The 20,757-nt window shown below is 41.3% G+C and overlaps 1 protein-coding gene across 4 annotated transcripts in view; it reads right to left on the bottom strand.

Annotated features, from left to right (window-relative positions):
• IGSF21 (immunoglobin superfamily member 21) overlaps positions 1-20,757 on the bottom strand; it is a 497,506-nt gene that overhangs the window by 58,815 nt on the left and 417,934 nt on the right. For all 4 annotated transcript variants that reach the window (XM_075190715.1, XM_075190716.1, XM_075190714.1 and 1 more), the window contains exons 5-6: positions 14,365-14,480; positions 5,556-6,027 (exon numbers count right to left, since the gene is read on the bottom strand). In XM_075190715.1, coding sequence (XP_075046816.1) covers positions 5,556-6,027; positions 14,365-14,480 — 588 coding nt within the window. The remainder of the gene's footprint in view (positions 1-5,555; positions 6,028-14,364; positions 14,481-20,757) is intronic.

Below are 20,757 nucleotides of genomic sequence, written 5' to 3'. Positions count from 1 at the left end.
GGGGGGGGGGGGGTTATACTGTCACCGTGTGTACAGTAAGGGGGGAGGACAGAGAGACGGGGGGGTGGGTTATACTGTCACAGTGTGTACAGTAAAGGGGGAGGACAGAGACGGGGGATATACTGTCACCATGTGTTCAGTAAAGGGGGAGGACGGAGTGACGGGGAGGTATACTGTCACCGTGTGTACAGTAAAGGGGGAGGACAGAGAGACTGGGAGGTATACTGTCACCGTGTGTACAGTAATGGGGGAGGACGGAGAGACCGGGGGGGGGGGGGGGGGGGGGGGTTACTGTCACCGTTTGTTCAGTAAGGGGGGAAGGATGGAGACGTGGGGGTATACTGTCACCGTGTGTACAGTAAGGGGGCAGAACAGAGAAAAGTGGGGGGTATACTGTCACCGTTTGTACAGTAAGGGGGGGGGGGACAGAGACGGGGGGGTATACTGTCACCGTGTGTACAGTAAGGGGGCAGAACAGAGAAAAGGGGGGGTATACTGTCACCGTTTGTACAGTAAGGGGGAGGACAGAGACGGGGGGGGGGTATACTGTCACCGTGTGTACAGTAAGGGGGCAGAACAGAGAAAAGGGGGGTATACTGTCACCGTGTGTACAGTAAGGGGGGAAGACGGAGAGACGGGGGGGTGTACTGTCACTGTGTACAGTAAGGGGGGAGAGGACGGAGAGACGGGAGGTGTACTGTGACTGTGTACAGTAAGGGGGGAGAGGACGGAGAGACGGGGAGTGTACTGTGACTGTGTACAGTAAGGGGGGAGAGGACGGAGAGACGGGAGGTGTACTGTGACTGTGTACAGTAAGGGGGGAGAGGACGGAGAGACGGGGAGTGTACTGTGACTGTGTACAGTAAGGGGGGAAGGACGGAGATGGGGTATACTGTCACTGTGTACAGTAAGGGGGGAGGACGGAGAGGTACACTGTCACCGTGTGTACAGTAAGAGGGGAGAACAGCGAAATGGGGAGGGGATGAGTCAGTAACATTAATTGTACGATTGTTGCAGGCTGTAGACCAGATAATTATACCTGTGAGAACAATATCTTCCACCGACTACACAAGTTGAATGATATTCTTTACGTTCCTCATCTGAATGAGAGGAAGAATGACGTTATTGTGTGTCTGTCATCTGCTGTTACCCTCACTTTATTCTGATAGGATAATGTCACATTGTGGTAAATGGTCAGAGCAAGTTCACAGAAATAGAAATGTAACACACAGACAGCGTTCATACAGGAAAGTTATAATTATGAATAATACTCAAATGAAACATCTCTTTTTACTGAGTAAAACAAAGAAACATCCATGTGAGATAAAGAAATTTTCCACCATATTAAACTGACCTCTAGGGGTGCTGTTCTGTCAGAGGTTATGGAAAACAATACACAGAAAGAGAGGATTCCCTGTATTCCTTTGTATGTTTTGAACTTGAATGCAAAATGTAAATGAAAAAAATATGTCTGCTTTATAATCCTGGTATATTTATCTCCTCCGCCTAGATGTGTGAATAGATCACAGCGACCCTTGCGTAGGGCAGCAGACTGCACGTTGTTTCACCATATTATCTGAGTCTTTATGTCTGCCCGTCTTTCCCTGGAGAAAAGTTATTCCATGGCTACAGTTGACCCTATTGTTCATTATCCTGTGTATAAATATTTACTAAGACATTAAAAGAATGTTAAAATACATATTTGTTTGTGATTTGTTGAGAACGTGTTTTATTTGTTCTTAAACTAAGGAATATAATTTAATGTATTATCAGGCGGAAGTACCCTTGAATGTGAGGTGCCTCTGAGCAGACAGGTTGAGAACCACTGTTCTACCACTACCTGGCTCTTCAGTTGTCCGGCTATTTGTTACACATTTAACAAACGTCGCACAACATCTTAGACCCAGTCAGACCTCTGCAGTTGGAGATGCTGAAATGGATAAAATGAGTTTGGAATCGCACAGTGCACTCTATTAATTCAACACTTTCTTTAAACAAGAAGCACATTAACCTTAATGGTTTGTAAACGAAGAGACCAAATGGCCTGATCTGCATACAAACTTAATTAGAATTGGGATAATTCTATCAAGGATGGCTGGGAGGGAGAGACCGCCGGTGCTCACACTGGAATCATAAAATCGCATCGTTACCTAATCCATCCTCATTGTATTGCAGGGCACGGCTCATGGGGGCTGTCCGCGGCCCTCATTTCAGCACCTCGGAGAGCAAACTCTGCAGCAAAAAGGAAAGATCATTTTGCTACATAGACCATATCCGAGAGTGGGAAGCAACACAGCTGATTTAGTCTTGTGCTCTCCCTGATGCCCAACCATTGTACTGTAAAGGGCACCAACATTAGGATCACAGTGTTTCAATTACACCTCCTGAAGGCCTGTAAATGGCTGTGTATCCAACCAAGGACTTGTACTCTGGCAGAAGCTCAGTGAAATAACATTACTGGTGGCTCCTCAATGTAGCTTTTACTTATATAGGTGGAACTAGCACAATGCTTCAGGGTCTAAGAGCCACAAACACTGCACTAAGCGCTGTACTCAGTCCAGCCCTGGAGATGAGACCAATACCGGTGGCGGCAGGGGTTAGGTTGCCTAGATCTGGTGGGGTCTCTGTCACTGGACCCCGAATGTTCTGCTAGTTGGATGGAAATAGGGATAATCCCTATAATACAACATGTAACTAGAGTTATCTAATGATCATTGATGCCTGTGTCCTACGATTCACACTATTTAGTTATAGCAGCCAAAGAATCACTGCAACCGATGAAGGACACAGCTGAACGCTCTGCTGCATCTATACTCCCATCCCGACCAATGTGCACAAATATATAACTAAATAGCCTGTGTCTCCGGGTCTTCATGCTGGACGACATAAGGCAGCCAGGGCATAGTATGACTTCTCAGGTCTAGTTCTCAGACCATATTTGTAGCATTACAACAAGGGTTTTTCACAGACAAATCTGTACCTGTGCCACGTGATATACCAAACCAGCGATACACCGAAACTGGGCGGCATGACCATGGAACAAAGACAAAATAACTTATGTATCATAAGTATATGTGTGAGAATTACATCCAACATATAGTTTAAGAGAAGTAGCACTGTGCAGCTGTCCCTACATAAAAGTAATCCATACAGTACATATAGAATAAGCAAAACTGCGGAGAATCAGAACATCACAGAATAATACAGTGGAGCAGAGCCGTTAGTTATCACAAAATACACACTTTGTTAGGGGTAAAAGCTTCCTGCAAAGTAGGGGCAATTATAAGTTTAATATTACAGCAAACACGGCTGTCATCATTAAAGGCTTGCCTGTCTTTTCATATATACAGGGGCAGAACACGGGATCGCCGGACACCCTCCCGTCTGGGCCCACTCTATATACAAAGACACATTTTACATATCGCATGGACACGCATTCTCTGTACCTTATCCCACCCAATTAGAAGCATTGACTGCACTATATTTGTATGATTAATATAGCGCCAAATCTGCTTTATTCTAGGACATCTGCAAGGCTTTAAAACCGTCACTGCTATTTCTGTGTGTCAGATGAAGGGCACAGTAAAAGCACCATAAAATGTGCAGATCTAATAAAAACAAGTACTAAAACATATCAATTAAAGACATATTCCAATCTGTACACTAAAAATGGAAACAAAAATAAAATACTTAAAACACATAAATAAGTCTGACAGAAAGTCACAAACGGCACCACGCCGACTCCATGTTTGACTAATTGAGAGTTCACCGCTTTCTTGTCATTTAATTACCAAATTTACAAAGGTTACTTTCAGATTCTTGAAGTCAACAAGGTGGCGACACCCCGGCCGTCTGACACACATTAAATGTTAGAATTACAGGGAATAATAATCGCTCACCTTTTGCCAAGTATAGATTTACTCTCAATGCTATAAGAAATATTCACTTTTCCTCTTTCAGATAGAACCATATTAATACATTACAATATATTTGATATTGAGGGAAAATGCCAGTTGGTGGGACCCAGCCCTTATAACAGGTTACTACATTAATGTCGGAACGATGGTCTCTGAGCAATGACTGTTCTTCGTTCCAGTAACACTACAGAACATGCTAATTTTCCATCCCATCCAATCCATGGGTAGAGCTGGTCCATGACCCGTCTCCACTGCCCATTACTGGGTGAGAAAGTTACCTTCACAGTCCATGATGGGAGGAGGGGGTTACGTAGAGCTCCAGCACTTGGGGAAACCAGCCCTGCACTGACCAGCCTGGGGCTGATTTACACTATAGCAGGTGGACCACAAACCTCTGGGGCGGGTAAAACAATTTGGTGGTCCATTTGTTTCATCATTATTGCTTAAATTTGTGATCTGGGCAGAGGTTATGGTCTAACACTTTCAATTCTCTTGACAGTTACACCCTCTCAAACTAAAGCTGCTGCTGATTCTTTAATCTCTGCTGTGACACAAGCATTTTAATCCGATTCACAAAGCACAGTACTGCACGCGCTGCATACTTTTCCTTCATCTAACATGCGTAGTACAATTTTTTCAATGTATCATCTGGTGGCAGAACAATGTATTGCATGGAATTTCAAGATTACACTTTGGGAAACACACTTGGCGCCATATGATGTGATTCCTTAAAGTGACAGCACAAGGAAGGATAATTAAATAATTTGGTTACATCTGTACGTACTACAGAGAACAGGACACTGCAAGACTACAGTAACTAGTCTGCTGATTAACTGACTGACAGGAAACAAATGTGACAGTTATTACTTTATAGATTTTCTTTCTACATTGTATTTATGATGTATGTTTATGAAGCCATATAGAATATACATAAGTAGAAATACTTACTAACAGATTACATTGCTAATGGGCTGCCCCTGTCTTGTCTTGTACAGTAATTTTAGGGTGAAATAAAATCTGGTTTGTCTTATTAGAAATATCTACGTCAACCCGTAAATGTAGTCTACAAAATCCCAGGGCTCTAGGATGTCTCTGCTTAATTTGCACATAACTTGCATAAGTAATATGTTCTAAATTAATAATACTATTAAAAGGTTGCATAATAGTGTTGTAGATGAAACCAGATTTAGATGAACAGACTAGTTGGATGCATGTAATATATAGGAATGTTAATTAAACAAACTTCATTTCACAGAAAACTGTCATTTTGGACAAGACCATTGAAAAGTTCATCAAAATCATTTAAAATTGTGTTGTCCAACATGTCGGTCAGACGCCCTCAGAAGTCCTCGGGGCCCACTATCGTGTCTGACCTGGGAACATGTAGTTATGACATGTTTGTCCCTGTTTTTATAAATACTTAGAGAGATCTGCACTAATGGTGTAATTATACAGATGAGAGGAGCTTATCTCCCATTTCTGTAAGCAGGTCTCTCTAAATAGCTATTTTAAGATTTAATCAGGAGACACAATCGCCTCCAGCTCTGACATCCAAATATAAATGGACGACATAAGTCAAACTGACAATGACCCTGGAAAAGCGTTTCACAAATGAAGAATCGTCATTTCATGTCTTACCTAATGTGACTTCGGACTGCATGGGCATCGTCAGGGCCGGGTGCTTCACCTCACAGCTAAACAGGGCTTCGTTATCTACTTGTGGGTTTAGGGTCCAGGTGAGCATTGCTCGAACCTCTACAGTTCCGTCACTCATTGGAAGATGCATTTGGTGGAAGAAATAAGTTGGATCTGTACTGTGAACCCAACGGGGGAACTCCAGGCTGACGACTGTCTCTGGGATTGTCTCTGTTACCGGGATGGGCATAGGTCCTTGGTCGGACGTGCGGGTTCGGAAAGGGTTCTCTGTGAAAGAACTTAGTCCCCGTTCCTCGGTATCCAACAGTAAAAGTGATTTTTGCATTTTAGTATCATCCATGTCTCTGTTTAGAATGTTCCTTGATCCCCGGATATTCATCAATCCGGCTGCAGCAGCCGGTGGGCTCAACATGGGCACCACCTCTATCAGCTCCCCGTCTCTTTTGAAATATACCTGGGGGAAAAACAAAACAAAACACATTGCCACCATTAAATCAATGTTGAATTCATTTAATAAGATAAGTTTTAAATAGAAACATTTACTTTTTAAGAGAAAATCAGGCAAGGTTATCCAACCACTGCGTTAAAGGCAAATGATAACTAAACTGTACTACTATACTTCCACATTCTCTAACCTTTGGGGCAATAGCAGCACGGTGGCTCAGTGGTTAGAACTTCTGCCTCACTGCACTGGGGTCATGAGTTCGATTCCTGACCATGGACTTATCTATGAGGAGTTTGTATGTTTTCCCTGTGTTTGCGTGGGTTCCCTCCGGGTGCTCCGGTTTCCTCCCACACTCCAAAAACATACTGGTAGGTTAATTGGCTGCTAACAAATTATTATTATTATAATTTGTTAGGCGCCACAAGGTATCCGCAGCGCCGCACACAGTACTAACAGTAGACTATACAGGGTGAAACCATACAGAACAATGAACAAAAAGTACCAATACTTCAGAAACTCCGGCCAGTCATATGCAGTAAAGACGGAGCGGAAGAACAGGTATGGAGACAGGAGGGGAGGGGGCCCTGCTCATACGAGCTTACATCCTAAGGGAGGGTAAACAGACCAGGCACAAGAGGAGCCAGTTGAGGCAAGAGGAGAGAAGGGAGGACGAGCAAAGGGAGGAGATGGGGGTTAAGTAGATGGTTGGTAGGCTTTGAGGAAGAGGTGAGTTTTGAGTGCACGTTTGAAGGAGCACAGAGTAGGAGAGAGACGGATGGAACGAGGGATGTCGTTCCAGAGAAGGGGGGCTGCACGGGAAAAGTCTTGGATTCTGGAGTGGGAAGAGGTGATAAGAGTGGAGGAGAGGCGGCGGTGATAAGAGTGGAGGAGAAATTGACCCTAGTCCATCTGTGTGTGTATGTTAGGGGAGTTAGATTGTAAGCTCCAATGGGGCAGGGGCTGATGTGAGTGAGTTCTCTGTGGTGCTATATAAACAAATAGATGATGATGATGATGATGAATACAACTAAAAACTTTTATTGCGCAAATTTTTAAGAAAAAGCCTGCTGCAGTAGTATCGCGACGACACTGATCTAAAGGGGTAAGGGTTAATTTACAGCTCCAATAGGCTGATACATGTATGACCCAGATAGAGGCTCACGCATGAGCAGTGGAACGGAGATTTGGGCTGCCAGTTACATAATTTAGAAAAAAAAAAAAAAGAGATAATAAATATTTAAAAGATATAAAAAAAAATATTTTAAAATGTTTTTTTCAATTAATAAAGTATTTTTCTATGATTTTCTTTTGCTTTCACAAATATAAACCTTACAGGACATGTAACTCCGCAATCTTTGGTAAACAGGCTTTCCACGTAAACGGCGAATCTTCCCACCAGCGGCCAATGCAGAAAAACCTCCATCACCAGCACAAACAGCTGTTATTCCCTGTGTCACAGATCGAACATATGCAGCCTCACTAGTAGTGGGTTGTGGCGTACTTGCAGTTATACTAAGACCATGGACATGTTCTCTTAACTGATTTCTTTGATTTCTGTTATGTTCAGATTTGTACTAAATAAAAAAAATACTCCTCTCAGCAAATGACTCTATGACACCAGCTTCTACCATAATCAAGTCTACACAGTAAATGGCAATCACAAGATGACTTTTTACTTATATGCTCATCAAGTTGCTGGGAAGGAATCTTGGTACACATGCAGAAATGACTTGTGGAGGTAGAAGCTTTATGTAAAATACAGGATGTGCCCTGAGACTGGCCTCACGTGTAACTTTCTGGTGGCAGCGTCACATCTTCCATGTGACTGACGGGCACCTGTGTGTAATGTTCCTGTTAGTACTCGTCCACCTTCCTCCTACCTGTAATCTCTCATATATATCCTGAGGACAATCATCCAGCTTGGAGGGGAACCTTTATAAAACAACAGTAACTTACTGGCCTAGTGACGTGCCCTATACCAGACACACACTTGTTAAACTCTGTCTCAAGCAGAAATCTCGGCATCGACAGAGGCAGAATGACCTTAGCGCAGTAACCTGAAAACATCAGATACAAACAGATGTTATAGACTGTGGGATTAGACAAATAATCTGGTTTGGTGGATTATTTAGTACAATGAACGACTCTTCTGTTCAAGCAGTGTGGCTGCGTTTGATAGAGAGCGATTGATTATGTTGAGATCATGTCTGACATTCTAGTCAGGCTAAAATCTCAGGCAGTCTCTGTCCACGTGTTACACACAACCCTCAATCGACCCTCCTGAGAATTCCTGGATCATTATCAGACGAGAGGAGTCAGAGAGCAGTTTATTGGGGCTTCCTAACATCTAATGGTTTCAGTTCTGCGGCAGAGATTACAGACGATTTTCACAGGGTGACTGATAAGATGTGAGCGGAAAAAACCAATAAGCAAATCTCAAACACCTGTCTTTCTGTGAGTAATGAAACACATTCCAGAGGGAACTTACTTTTAAGTCCTATTTATCCTACAAATACAACCTTTACAGGAACATTAACCCCATTTCAGTGTTCTTATTATTTATCTAATGGAGTGATAAAAAAATGTATATAGACATGGGTACGTAAAGCTTTTTAGTACATTCTTTGACACTATCTCCTACAAACTGCAGTTAAACAGCCCATTTGAAGCACCAACACTGTCCTTATCTAAGATGATCTCTTATATGCATAGGCTAAAAATTCTTGTCCTCCACCTCTGTCTGTACCACTGTAGAATTCGAAGTAATTTACTTATCAGACATTTGTTTAGAGGGGAGGATGGTGCGAAGGAGAACAGAGTGGAAGGGAGCAGAAGGGTCATTCGAGGACCACTCCTGGTGACTTGTTGTGTATAAACAAAGTTAGTATCTCCCACATAAAGGTCTTCATCTAAAGACAGAGCCACAAGAGAAAAACCTTGAGGTCTGTGTCTCTCTAAAGAGACCAGCTCAGGCATCACTTGTAGAGCACAGTCAGTGGAAAGGGGCACGATAGAGAGAACAGAACATGAATTCTGTCACTTCCTGTTAGGGATTTCCTTACAACGCAAAGAATAATCAGTGAAGACTGAATCAACTTGAGAGCAACTTTAACACCAAAGTGAAGATTAGAGGGCATAAGGTGCTCCCAATGTACGGACAACATCCAAAAGGGACCCATAGAGGCTCATCCTCAGGTTTAACTAGAGATTAAGGATCCAGGACAGCATGCCTTCTCCAACTCCCAATAGTGGGGTTATATAAATAGATGATGATGATGATGATAAATCCCCATGTCGTTGGCATCCATTGACAGTAAGGACATTCAATCTTCTGGGTCTGAACCCAACTAATATTAATGGCCCATAAAAATCTACAAAGCTTCAAAAAAAAAGTGTGTCCCCCTTATACAACAATCTTATCTCTATTGTTCCAATATTAGTATGTGACATCATATCCCACTGAAATCCAAAGAATGTTACTAACAAGTCCTAATAACTCTAAGTGTGAACAACTCCATTGTGTCTCAATAAACGTGATTTCTCCAATACTTCTAATAAAGTAACATACAAATCTTTCAAAGTTTGGAAAGCAGAACTCTCAAGGATAATATTTTTACATTAAAACAAGCAATATACACACCCACTATAATGTCCAGTAAAGGTCAGCCTACAATAAACTACATAATAGAGAAATAAGTGGGAGACGCAACTTGAATTTTCCAGATGTAGATAATTACGTAATTTCCACACCGACTTAATGAAGAAAGTGAATTGGCTGAACACATAGGTCAGAGATTAACCTGTTAACTAAAGCTGGACAGAATTCATCTATTTCCTAACCGCTGCCAATACAGTGTTGTTAATTTCCAATGCTCAGAAGATGTCACAGGGGACTCTCCTGTCTCCATCACACTTTTCCCCACTTGAAATCTTTCATTCATACAATTGATTTTCCTAAAATTCCAATCCTGGATTATAAGATTAGCGACGATGGGTTTCGATATCTGATTTACTGTATCTGCCGCCTAAAATAAAGCAATATCTATAGGGACGAGAGAAGCCTCGACTGAAAATTGTAACAATTAAATACATCATTATTATGTCATAAAACTACAGTTTGCTCTCAAGCAAATTCAAACATAAAATCTCTTTAGGGGTAAATATACTAACTAGAGCTTTTTAGCACACATCACTGGTAGTTTGCAGTCCCAAACCACATGCCATGTGTGGGGGGTTTAAAGCCTCTAAACCACAAGTGATTTAGGGCAAACCACAGGGTAAACCCAGTGGCAGAGTGGGCATCTGCCCCCCAGGCTGGTCCAATAGTGGGCTACCTTGGGCTTGGTCACCTTCATTTTTTTTCCTTTAAGTCAAGTTTTGCTCCCTGGGATAAAATTTGCCAGCCCTCCCCTGGTAAAACCAAATGTAAAGTGTCCAGATTTGACATTAGCGTCTCGCCCAGGGTATTTAGTATCAAGTCTGCTCCTCAAAGGGTGAGTCCAAAAAAATAATCTTTTGCTAGTTCTTCTAAATTCTAAATGAGAAGCTCTAGGGATGCAAATGTACCCGGACGCTGTAATGAACCAGAATGACAAACAAAGGTCCAGAAGACGGAAACTGGGGCGTAACACATTTACCAAACCGTAATCACATAAAATGCTAGAAAGCTAAACACTGATAAAACCATGTTACATGTCTCCTTGGTGGCGCACACATCCCTTACAAAGATGCATATAAATATATGTAATAATATCACTAGAAAGTTGCTTGATACATTACCAGCGGGAGCCGGAGGACATAATGCCTCTTCTAGTGCCAATTAAATAACAGGAATGCCTTCTCCTTGCCACCAAAGTGTTTTCAAGGTGCTATTACCACCATATTAATAGCGAGTGTTTGTAAGAAAGAATGCAGCTTTAAGAGGGTTTTATAGCAAGGAGAATAATGCTGTTATGATGAAATGCCATTTTTTTATCTGAACAACATAGTAAGTCAGCGTCTGCTTAAATGTGTTTTTTTTTTTAAATAGCATTTTAACATAGCGATGCATCCGTCAGATGCAGAGAGGGCAAGAGACCAAATTATGCATTCCGACTATAGAGGATGAATAATTGTTAGAATGGAGGGAGAACAAAACAAGAGATGCCTTGATTGGAAAGCCTTGTGTGTAGCACTGAAAGGAAGGAGAAGGAGAGGATAAAAGGCAGTGAGAGCAGAAACACAGGGCTTGATACAAATCTACAAACACATTAAGATGTATTAATTTAGCAGGTCGATTCTGTCAATAGGAGGCCTGCCTGCTTGGATTGTCACCGCAGTGAAAGGAGCGAGCAGAGGGAACAAGAAGTCATAATGATGTTTGCTCATTTCTCTGCTCTCGTTTTATCTAGAAGTGTCGACTTTGTGACAATACTAATCACAACAAGCGTGGAGCAGACGTGGAAAATGTGCGGAGACGGGAGCCGGGCTCGCAGCTCGCATGACAATAAGACGCAAGGTTCCAAGTGCAGCAATAACACAAATATGCAGATATTTAATAGACAGAGATAAACCTGAGTGGCAATCCCATTATACGCATCATGAACACGTATGTTACCGGAGACGAGAACACATTCACGAAAATGCTATAAAACCCAAAATGACAAAAGGCGGCTTGTGCGGATACAATTGTGATCGGTGGGGGGGATTTGTAAGACGGGCTGGAAATTTCAGCTGCATCGCTGGAATCTTGTGCTTAGTGGATTTAGTTTATAGAATTTAGATATAAAAAAACACCTTAATTGGCTATATCCTACGGCTGCAGATGTAAATGGACAGTGTACCTGGCACAGGTATATGGCAGCTTCATCTACAAAGTCTTAGTATATGCTGGAATTATATATTTATTTTATTATTGTTTATATAGCGCAAATCAGATTACGCCGCGCTGTACAGAGACTGACAATAGGGCACAAGGTGCTGTCTGTACAGCGCTGTGTAATATGAATAAACAATAATAAATCATGCCTGACCCACTGGAACTTCCACTCTATATTCCCTACCATACAGTCATGACCAAAAGTTTTGAGAATGATACAAATATTATTTTTCACAAAGTCTGCTGCCTCAGTTTTTATGATGGCAATTTGCATATACTCCAGAATATCATGAAGAGTGATCAAATGAATTGCAATTAATTAATATTCATTAATAAGTCCCTCTTTGCCATGACAATGAACTATATCCCAAAAACAACATTTCCACTGCATTTCAGCCCTGCCACAAAAGCATCCGCTGACAGCAGGTCAGTGATTCTCTCGTTAAGACAGGTGAGAGTGTTGACGAGGACAAGGCTGGAGATCACACGGTCATGCTGATTGAGTTCGAATAACAGACTGGAAGCTTTAAAAGGAGGGCAGTGCTTGAAATCATTGTTCTTCTTCTGTTAACCATGGTTATCTGCAAGGAAACACGTGCAGTCATCATTGCTTTGCACAAAAAGGGCTTCACAGGCAAGGATATTGCTGCTAGTAAGATTGCACCTATATCAACCATTTATTGGATCATCAATAACTTCAAGGAGAGAGGTTCAATAGTTGTGAAGAAGGCTTCACAGCGCCAAGAATGTCCAGAAGGCACCAGGACCGTCTCCTAAAGTTAATTCAGCTGTGGTATTGGGGCACCACCAGTGCAGAGCTTGCTCAGGAATGGCAGCAGGGAGGTGTGAGTACATCTGCACGCACAGTGAGGTGGAGACTTTTGGTGGATGGCCTGGTGTCAAGAAGGCCAGCAAAGAAGCCACTTCTCTCCAGGAAAAACATCAGAGACAGACTGATATTCTGCAAAAGGTACAGGAATTGGACTGCTGAGAACTGGGGTAAAAGTTATTTTCTCTGATGAATCCACTTTCAGATTGTTTGGGGCATCTGCAAAAATGCTTGTCCGGAGTAGGAAAGGTGAACACTACCATCAGTCCTGTGTCATGCCAACAGTAAAGCATCCTGAGACCATTCATGTGTGGGGTTGCTTCTCAGCCAAGGAAGTGGGTTCACTCACAATTGTGCCTAAGAACACAGCCATGAATAAAGAATGGTACCAAAACATCCTCCAAGAGCAACTTCTCCCAACCATCCAACAGCAGTTTGGTGACAAACAATGCATTTTCCAGCATGATGGAGCACCTTGCCATAAGGCAAAAGTGATAACTAAGTGGCTCCAGAATCAAAACATTGACATTTTGGGTCCATAGCTAGGAAACTCCTCAGACCTTGAGAACTTGTGGTCAATCCTCAAGAGGCGGGTGGACAAACAAAAAGCCACAAATTCTGACAAACTCCAAGCATTGATTAGGCAAGAATGGGCCGCCATCAGTCAGTATGTGGCCCAGAAGTTGATTGACAGCTGCCAGCGCGAATTGCAAAGATCTTCAAAAAGAAGGGTCAACACTGCAAATATTGACTCTTTGCATAAACTTAATGTAATTGTCAATAAAAGCCTTTGACACTTATGAAATGCTTGTAATGTTACATCAGTATACCATAGCAACATCTGACAGAAAGGTCTAAAAACACTGAAGCAGCAAACTTTGTGAAAACCGATACTTGTGTCATTCTCAAAACTTTTGGCCATGACTGTACATAGACTAGGGTTAGAATACAATTAACCTATTAGTATGTGTTTGGTATGTGGGAGGAAACCCACGATAACATGGGGAGAACATACAAATTCGAATCCAACTCACAACCCCAATACTGTGCTGCACAATATTGGGGACCATTACCCCCACTGTCACTGTGGTCTAGACAAGTTTCTTTGGTTTGTCTTGAGTCTGGCTCTAAGACCTTGACTAGTCTTACGGACCATACATGAGGGTTATTAATCCCATTTCCAGATTATTCCATGTGCCCCAGTTATCCAGCTGGTTCTCTGCACTTTATTCTGACCCCTGTGTTTCATTAACTTAGTGGTTCTGGAACTATGATGTGGAGCTGTCTGGTGAGGAGGGTGTAATGTTAGCAAGATCAGATATACAGGGGCTGGTGAAAAGTTACTGTGGAGGCTGAGAGATATCGGAGAAGTGTAATTTAAGAGTCCATGTTTTTTTTTTTCATTGCATTCATGGATTCAATTGAACTTGTACTTCTATCAATACATCAATTACAGAAACAATGTGTCTGATTTACACACCCCTTATTGGATATGATGATTGCTTGTGCAGAATACTGACACTTGGGTCTGGCTCAATCAGTATTTGAGGTCTGCTGATGTGGATGAGTCCAGGCCTCTGGTGTTATGTGACGGTCAGATGATAATTCTAGGGGTCTGTACACAGGCGACATGTAAATAGTACGGGGAGCCCACACTTACCTGCGGAGCCGGCTTGCCTCCACACACGATACACACTAGAGTGAAGTTCTGCGCCTGGTACCTGCTGAATGGAGCTGGTGTATCTGCCGCGATCACAGCGATGGAAACTGGAGGAGCTGGGGAGAAAGTAGAGATAGAAATTTTAGGATGTGGAACCAGTTTATTACCCCCTGGAAAACTGAAGATTAATTCGTTAGATCAGCAGGAATCTTCACTCTGTTTAATTTAATATTTGGATAGGATATAAAGAGCCTCTCTTAAAAGTAAAGTTACAGTGGAGAAATAGGCTTGGCTGGGTGGGTGAACTGAAGGTAACGCCAAGCCAGTTCCATTGTCACAACCGTGGCGCTGGACCCCTGGGATTTTATGTAGGACCAACAAATGGCCAGCAGATGGCAGGTTCTCAAGGAGCACTGCTGGGATTCTAGGTGTGTGGAATTGTCAGATATGGCCAAAGTGTTGGGTTCAACTCAGCAGGACAATCAAATATGAACTACCTATGTGTACGGTAATATTTGGGCACCATTTTAGTATTACACCAGATTTAAATAGGCAGCAGTCACCTGGAGGCTTACGTTAAACAGAGAGTCTGCTTGAAAGGGTCGGGTAAGAGAGAGAGGGGTAGAAGATGGGGTAAAAATACAATTCCTGTCCTGTGGTCTTGTACCAAAGAGAAGAGACACTTCTCAGGACTCACAAGTGAACGAATTTGAACATTTACATTTATTTAAATGAGATATTTTCAATATTTAAATGTATTCAAATGAGCCGATTTCCCTGCCATCTCTAGAGTTTCTGAGCCCTGCGGAGAATAGATGACTCTGTCGCTGTAATGAAGTTTGGGATTCGCTCTCTCACCTGGTACAACAGTAAATCACATGAAACCTGGAACCTAAATCACAGAAATGTCACATTATCCACTTCCCACAGACACGTGACTCCACCACTCCCAGATAAACGCACCGTCTACGTGGTCACTCGCTCTGATGTGCAATAGGCTGATGGGCATATTTCGGGCTTGAAATTAGCACTCACAGCTCTCGTTTCAGGTTGTTAACCCTATAGGGGTGATGTTCTCTAGCTATTATTTTACACGTGTGACACTAACCAAACCAAACTCACCATACAGAGAACTGCCTGTACATTTCCCTCCTTGATCCTATGCACAAAGCCTCTAATTTATGTAGCAACAGACAGTTATGAGGTTGGAGTTTTGATGACAAATCAATTGATTTTCTTTTCCTTAAAGGGTAATTCCACTTTCAAACAAGTTTTACATAAAATAGGTCCAAGCATTTGTTTAGAAGATGCAGCAATACTTCGCCTCCTGTAAAGTAATACTGTTTAGATACCGATAAGCAGCATTGAGACTCTCTCACCAATCCCCTACCTCCTTACAAATGCATTTTGTGTTACCTTCTCTGCAGGTGTTAACTCTCAGGATTCAATCACTAGCTGATGATAACATTCTGCTGGAGATAGTAGGTGCTAGTACTGGATACATGCTTACGATGGACTATGTAATTTTTCGATCACTGCTACAATCATTACATGTTATATCACTGCTGGAGGCCCCGTACTAGGACGACGAGATAGGAAGGCAAAAAACTGTTACTGGAATTCAGAGGATCCTTCAACAGTATTTATTATAAGTCACAGTGATAAAAACAGACATATTACTAGGGAAAATATTTATAGTAGATGTTATTAAAGATGAAAATCTATTTATGTTGCCATGGTTGCTTTGAAACAAAATGGCTCATTAGTGCATAATGTGATCGTTAATGAGGCCTTTAGACTGCAATGGTCAACCTGGAAATGTGACTGGGTCAAGCGCCTCCGAGCCGGTGACATTAACGGGCACAAAGAAGGTCTTTCTATTGAACTTCAACCACTTAAAAAGAAAAACTAAAGCTCTAAGCAGAGAGAGAACAGAGTAATAATATTATTATATGTCACACACAAGGAAACGCTACAAGAAATATATCTTCTCGTTATATTTCTGTCTGCTCTGCTTCTTACATACTGGTCGCACACCAGCTGCCATGTTGGAAACAGATCTACATGATACATAACGACCACCCCGGTATAAAATATGCCATCTCATATCTATAACAACAACAATATTACAGATTAAAGACTCGTATGGCCTTTGTGAACGCCCCATTATAGTCTGCTTTATAAAGTAATCACTATGGCTTCATGCAGAGTTGAACATCTATAATAGTGATAGGACAGCGCTCAAATTTATATTTACAAGAGCTGCAATAATACAGGTTGTAGAAAACATTATTATTCGCTCTATTGATTTATTGAATTGGAATGAATTTTGACTGCATTATTTCAATGGTACAAATAAAGCTTACATTAGGGTAACCCTCCCTTATAGGAAAACATTAAATGGTATTTAATTGTATATATGCTTTTATGGCATAATAATCTTTTTTAGAGTTGAACATCTGTTTGCATAGGGTACATTGCGTGATTTCTCTCCGGTCGTGCCCACGAAAAAACCACGCAACTACCTATGCCATGCACTCATCCACACCTGCTCCTGAAGATGCCAGACGGGGGCGGTTGAAGGCAGAGTAAATTAAGTTCATGTGCGCAGAGTCGATACATGAACACAGATACGCTTTTCACAGCAGTAATAATCTGCACCAGCTGTAATAACTTTACGCCTGAGTAAACTTGCCGCACATCTTACAGATGCTGATCTGGACGTGTCTTGAGGTGTGTGCATCTTAGTGTGTGGGCTGAAGTACGCTATTTTTGGACTGTATATTACACCCAAGTTGCGTTCTCTTCTGCACCAGGCCCTGTGTGCGCTTCAGTATGTACAAACGTGTATTTATTTCCAGATTCAGCTGATAATGGATCCTCCTGTCTGGATAACCCTGAATCTGTGTCTTACGCCCCGTACATCTCTGGCAGGAAACCGTCGCTTGCAGGGAACATCACAGACGTGAAACAACCTTCTAAGGTGCAGCAGACTAAACTTTATTCTTCATTCGTCTCTCAGCCCTTCTGTGCCAACCCTCCGGGGACCGCCGGTAATAAAACCACAGAGATCTGCTGGTGTATTTTACTCACAGATCATAAAGAGGCCAATTAAAAAGGGGAAAAAAAAGAGAGCAGTTAAAAAGAAAAGGGGCCGGCAGTTAAGACGACATTGCGCAGGTTGCGTTCTCTCCTCAGTACTGACAGCAGATCCGGGCGGCCGGGGCCTTAATGACCTACACTCGCTGCTCACCACTCTGGGGAAGGGAGGCAAATTATGGGAGCCTATAAAACTGCGGCAAGACAGAGGTTTATTACAGAACCCGCGTTTCCACTGCTTTAATTAACTTACTCCTTTGTGCCATGTTTTTCTCTCTCTCGCTGAGAACTTAACCCTTCTTGTGCCGGCTCCGAGTCTGTCAACGCCTAATGATCGGACATTGTTGCTGACCCTCAGACTTTATATCGTAATTTTACAGCGAAATATCAAATCATTAAACTGCACAAACGTGTTCATGTGAAACTCCATCCCTCCTACATTAGTTTATTGTTCTGTTTACTGGTTTGTCATCGTATAGGAAGCAATTGTCCCTAATTTAAATATTGGTCCCTAGTAATGGCCCAATTAATACTGATCAACGGCACAGGATGCAGATTTACTTTCTATTCTCATTCTCTGGGATTCAGAAGTTAATATTTCTTAAAGATGGATATATAAAATATGTATAGCCATGTTCAGTAAACAGACCCTACAGCTGTGAGCCACAAGAAATGATATTCAGATATCGCCAGTTGTTACACCCAATACAATCCACCCCACAATCTACGGCACTGGGTCCATTCATCCATATGAGGACTTCAGAGATGTACAGATAAAAGACTGCTCTTCTATGAAGACAATTTCTTTCTGTTTGTTTGCGTTGGTGCTTTTTTTTTTTTTTTTAAATTGCAGCATAATGTATTTCTTTTTTTTATTAAAAAGTTTATACATTACCATACATATGCCATATGGAATCAGGAACGGAATATTCCACATTATTCTGGAAATCAGATGCAGAATTAAATTGAATCTATCATCAAAGTTTTGCATAATCACATTTAGAATGAATGGCTGCCTGGGGTGGAGTACGGGATACAGAAGACATTTAAATCCAACACTATATGTTTTATACTTCTATCGCTGGAATAAAGCCATCGAATCTGCTGTGGTTTTAGATTTGCATTTATAGTTCTCATCTTTCATATTTCACAAACACTGTATATAATGTGTGTGTATATCTATCTATATATATATATATATATATATATATACACACAAGTTAACCCGTGCAAGATACTCATGCATTCTAGTCAAATCAAGATACTTAAGGTCTTAAAAAGGTTCTTGTCATGCATTTGGGCCTAGCCCAGGCCTCCTCAGGGGAAGAGCGTTACTTCCCGACGCAAGCGGCCTTTTTAATGTGTGTTCATGAGGTAAAATTACCTCACGAAAATGAGTTTGACCCCTCAACTCGTAAATTTAGCCTTTACTACCCCTCCCACGGGGGGAAGGGGGGATGATGGAAGTTAACTGACTTGACTATTCTAATTTTTTTGTCAAATAATGTCAGTATACCAAATTTCAGGTCAATTGGATGAGCCCTTTCTGAGAAAATAGTTTTTTACACACACACACACACACACACACACACATACACTAACGCACGCCTCTACACATGTGTGTTCATGAGGTAAAATTACCTCACGAAAATGAGTTTGAGCCCTACCAAATTTCAGCCCTTTTTGAATTTTTTTTCTCACACACACTAAGAATTTAGTAGGTCAGTGTATAACTCTGCCCAGCAGGTGGCGCTGCAACTTGTTTGTTTTTTTTCCACACACACACAGACGCCACTAAGCATTTATATAATATATATATATATATATTATAATGTGTGTGTGTGTAACCTCCGATCGAATGTCTGTGAGAAGATTAGATGACATTTCCTTACACACAGGGAAGAACACAGGCGGACGTCGATCATATAGTGTAGGATAATAATCATAATTATAATCAGAAGAAAAGTAATATATGCCGACATAAAACAATAAATTGACCATTTTATCTGAAGTCCAAAGCTGCTCGGTCTCAATGTTAATCCAGAGGAGTAGAGAGACTGTCTGAAGATGGCGATCCCTACGCGTTTCATGACTTCATCAGGGGGATAATAATGAGAAGTAATGAATACATCGCTTGTAGCACATAATCATGAGAGCCATGCATGTGCGCAAGAGCTTACTATCATCTGTAACCACTAGACAATATGGCTCATTTATAAATGACGTCCCCCCGAGTGTAATCCCAGTATTTTTTTTTCTGTTATGCTCCTCCTTGTTTGTATTTGTGCAACTTTTTTTTATAATGTGCAGTTGTCACTGTTGCTATTTGTGTCTATGAGATTAAGTCAGCGACTAATATTTCTCCTCATATACAAGAGGAGAAGCTTCAGAACACCCACTAAATGTTGTGAGGTCTGACAAATGTCACTGTATACACTGAATGTTACATACAAATGAAAAATAATGATCAGATTTAATTAATCTTTAAATACCTCCTTTACCTCCTTACCTTCTATACATGTTTGTGTAGAAGGTAAAACAATGTCATTGTTATAATGTCCTCGACTTTCTTTGCAATCAGCGTAGTGTTAGATATTGGCACTTTATAGATGAATAATTCACAACCACCTTCCATGACCTAGTCAGGACCAGCGTCGGATAAATGGACATCAGCTAATCATAACAACCATGTCATGTGCACCAGGGAAACAATTCAGGATAAAATCACATTTTGCACCAAAACCAAATACTTCTATGTCAACAAAACACAAAAATAACTTTAACAAATTTGACAAATTATTCTGATTTTAAAGTAAATTGTACTGTAAGTATATTGCACTGTACTGTAGATTTTGTTCTTTAATGTCTAAAATGCAATCAGATGTCCACCCATTTTATAGGTTCCTGAACGGCTAACACGATCAGCAAATCCTTGTTATTCATTATACTGCTGTTTTCTGCTTTAAATGTATCATTTAAATGTATCTGCTTCACAGAGTGCAGCAACATTGTTTTAACATAGTACTAAACTAAACACTGGAACAGCTTTAACATATGTTTTGTTTCAATAAGTGATAATGATGACAATGCTTCTGGGGGGATAAACAGAGGAAAAAGAGGTGGAGATCTCGTGATACCAAAAAAGAACAATCTCTGTAATAGGTTCAGACACAGAACTTGTAGTTTACATTTTAGAACTATTCTGACATTCTGTTAAAATCCACATAATGTCAACCAAACCCACCAAATTACAAAAACATATTGTGAATTTTCCCTAATCTAACCCCTCGCCTT

This window comes from Mixophyes fleayi, chromosome 11 (genome assembly GCF_038048845.1).
Source record: "Mixophyes fleayi isolate aMixFle1 chromosome 11, aMixFle1.hap1, whole genome shotgun sequence".
Lineage (NCBI taxonomy): Eukaryota > Metazoa > Chordata > Amphibia > Anura > Limnodynastidae > Mixophyes > Mixophyes fleayi.
This window is presented reverse-complemented; position numbering and strand designations above follow the sequence as displayed.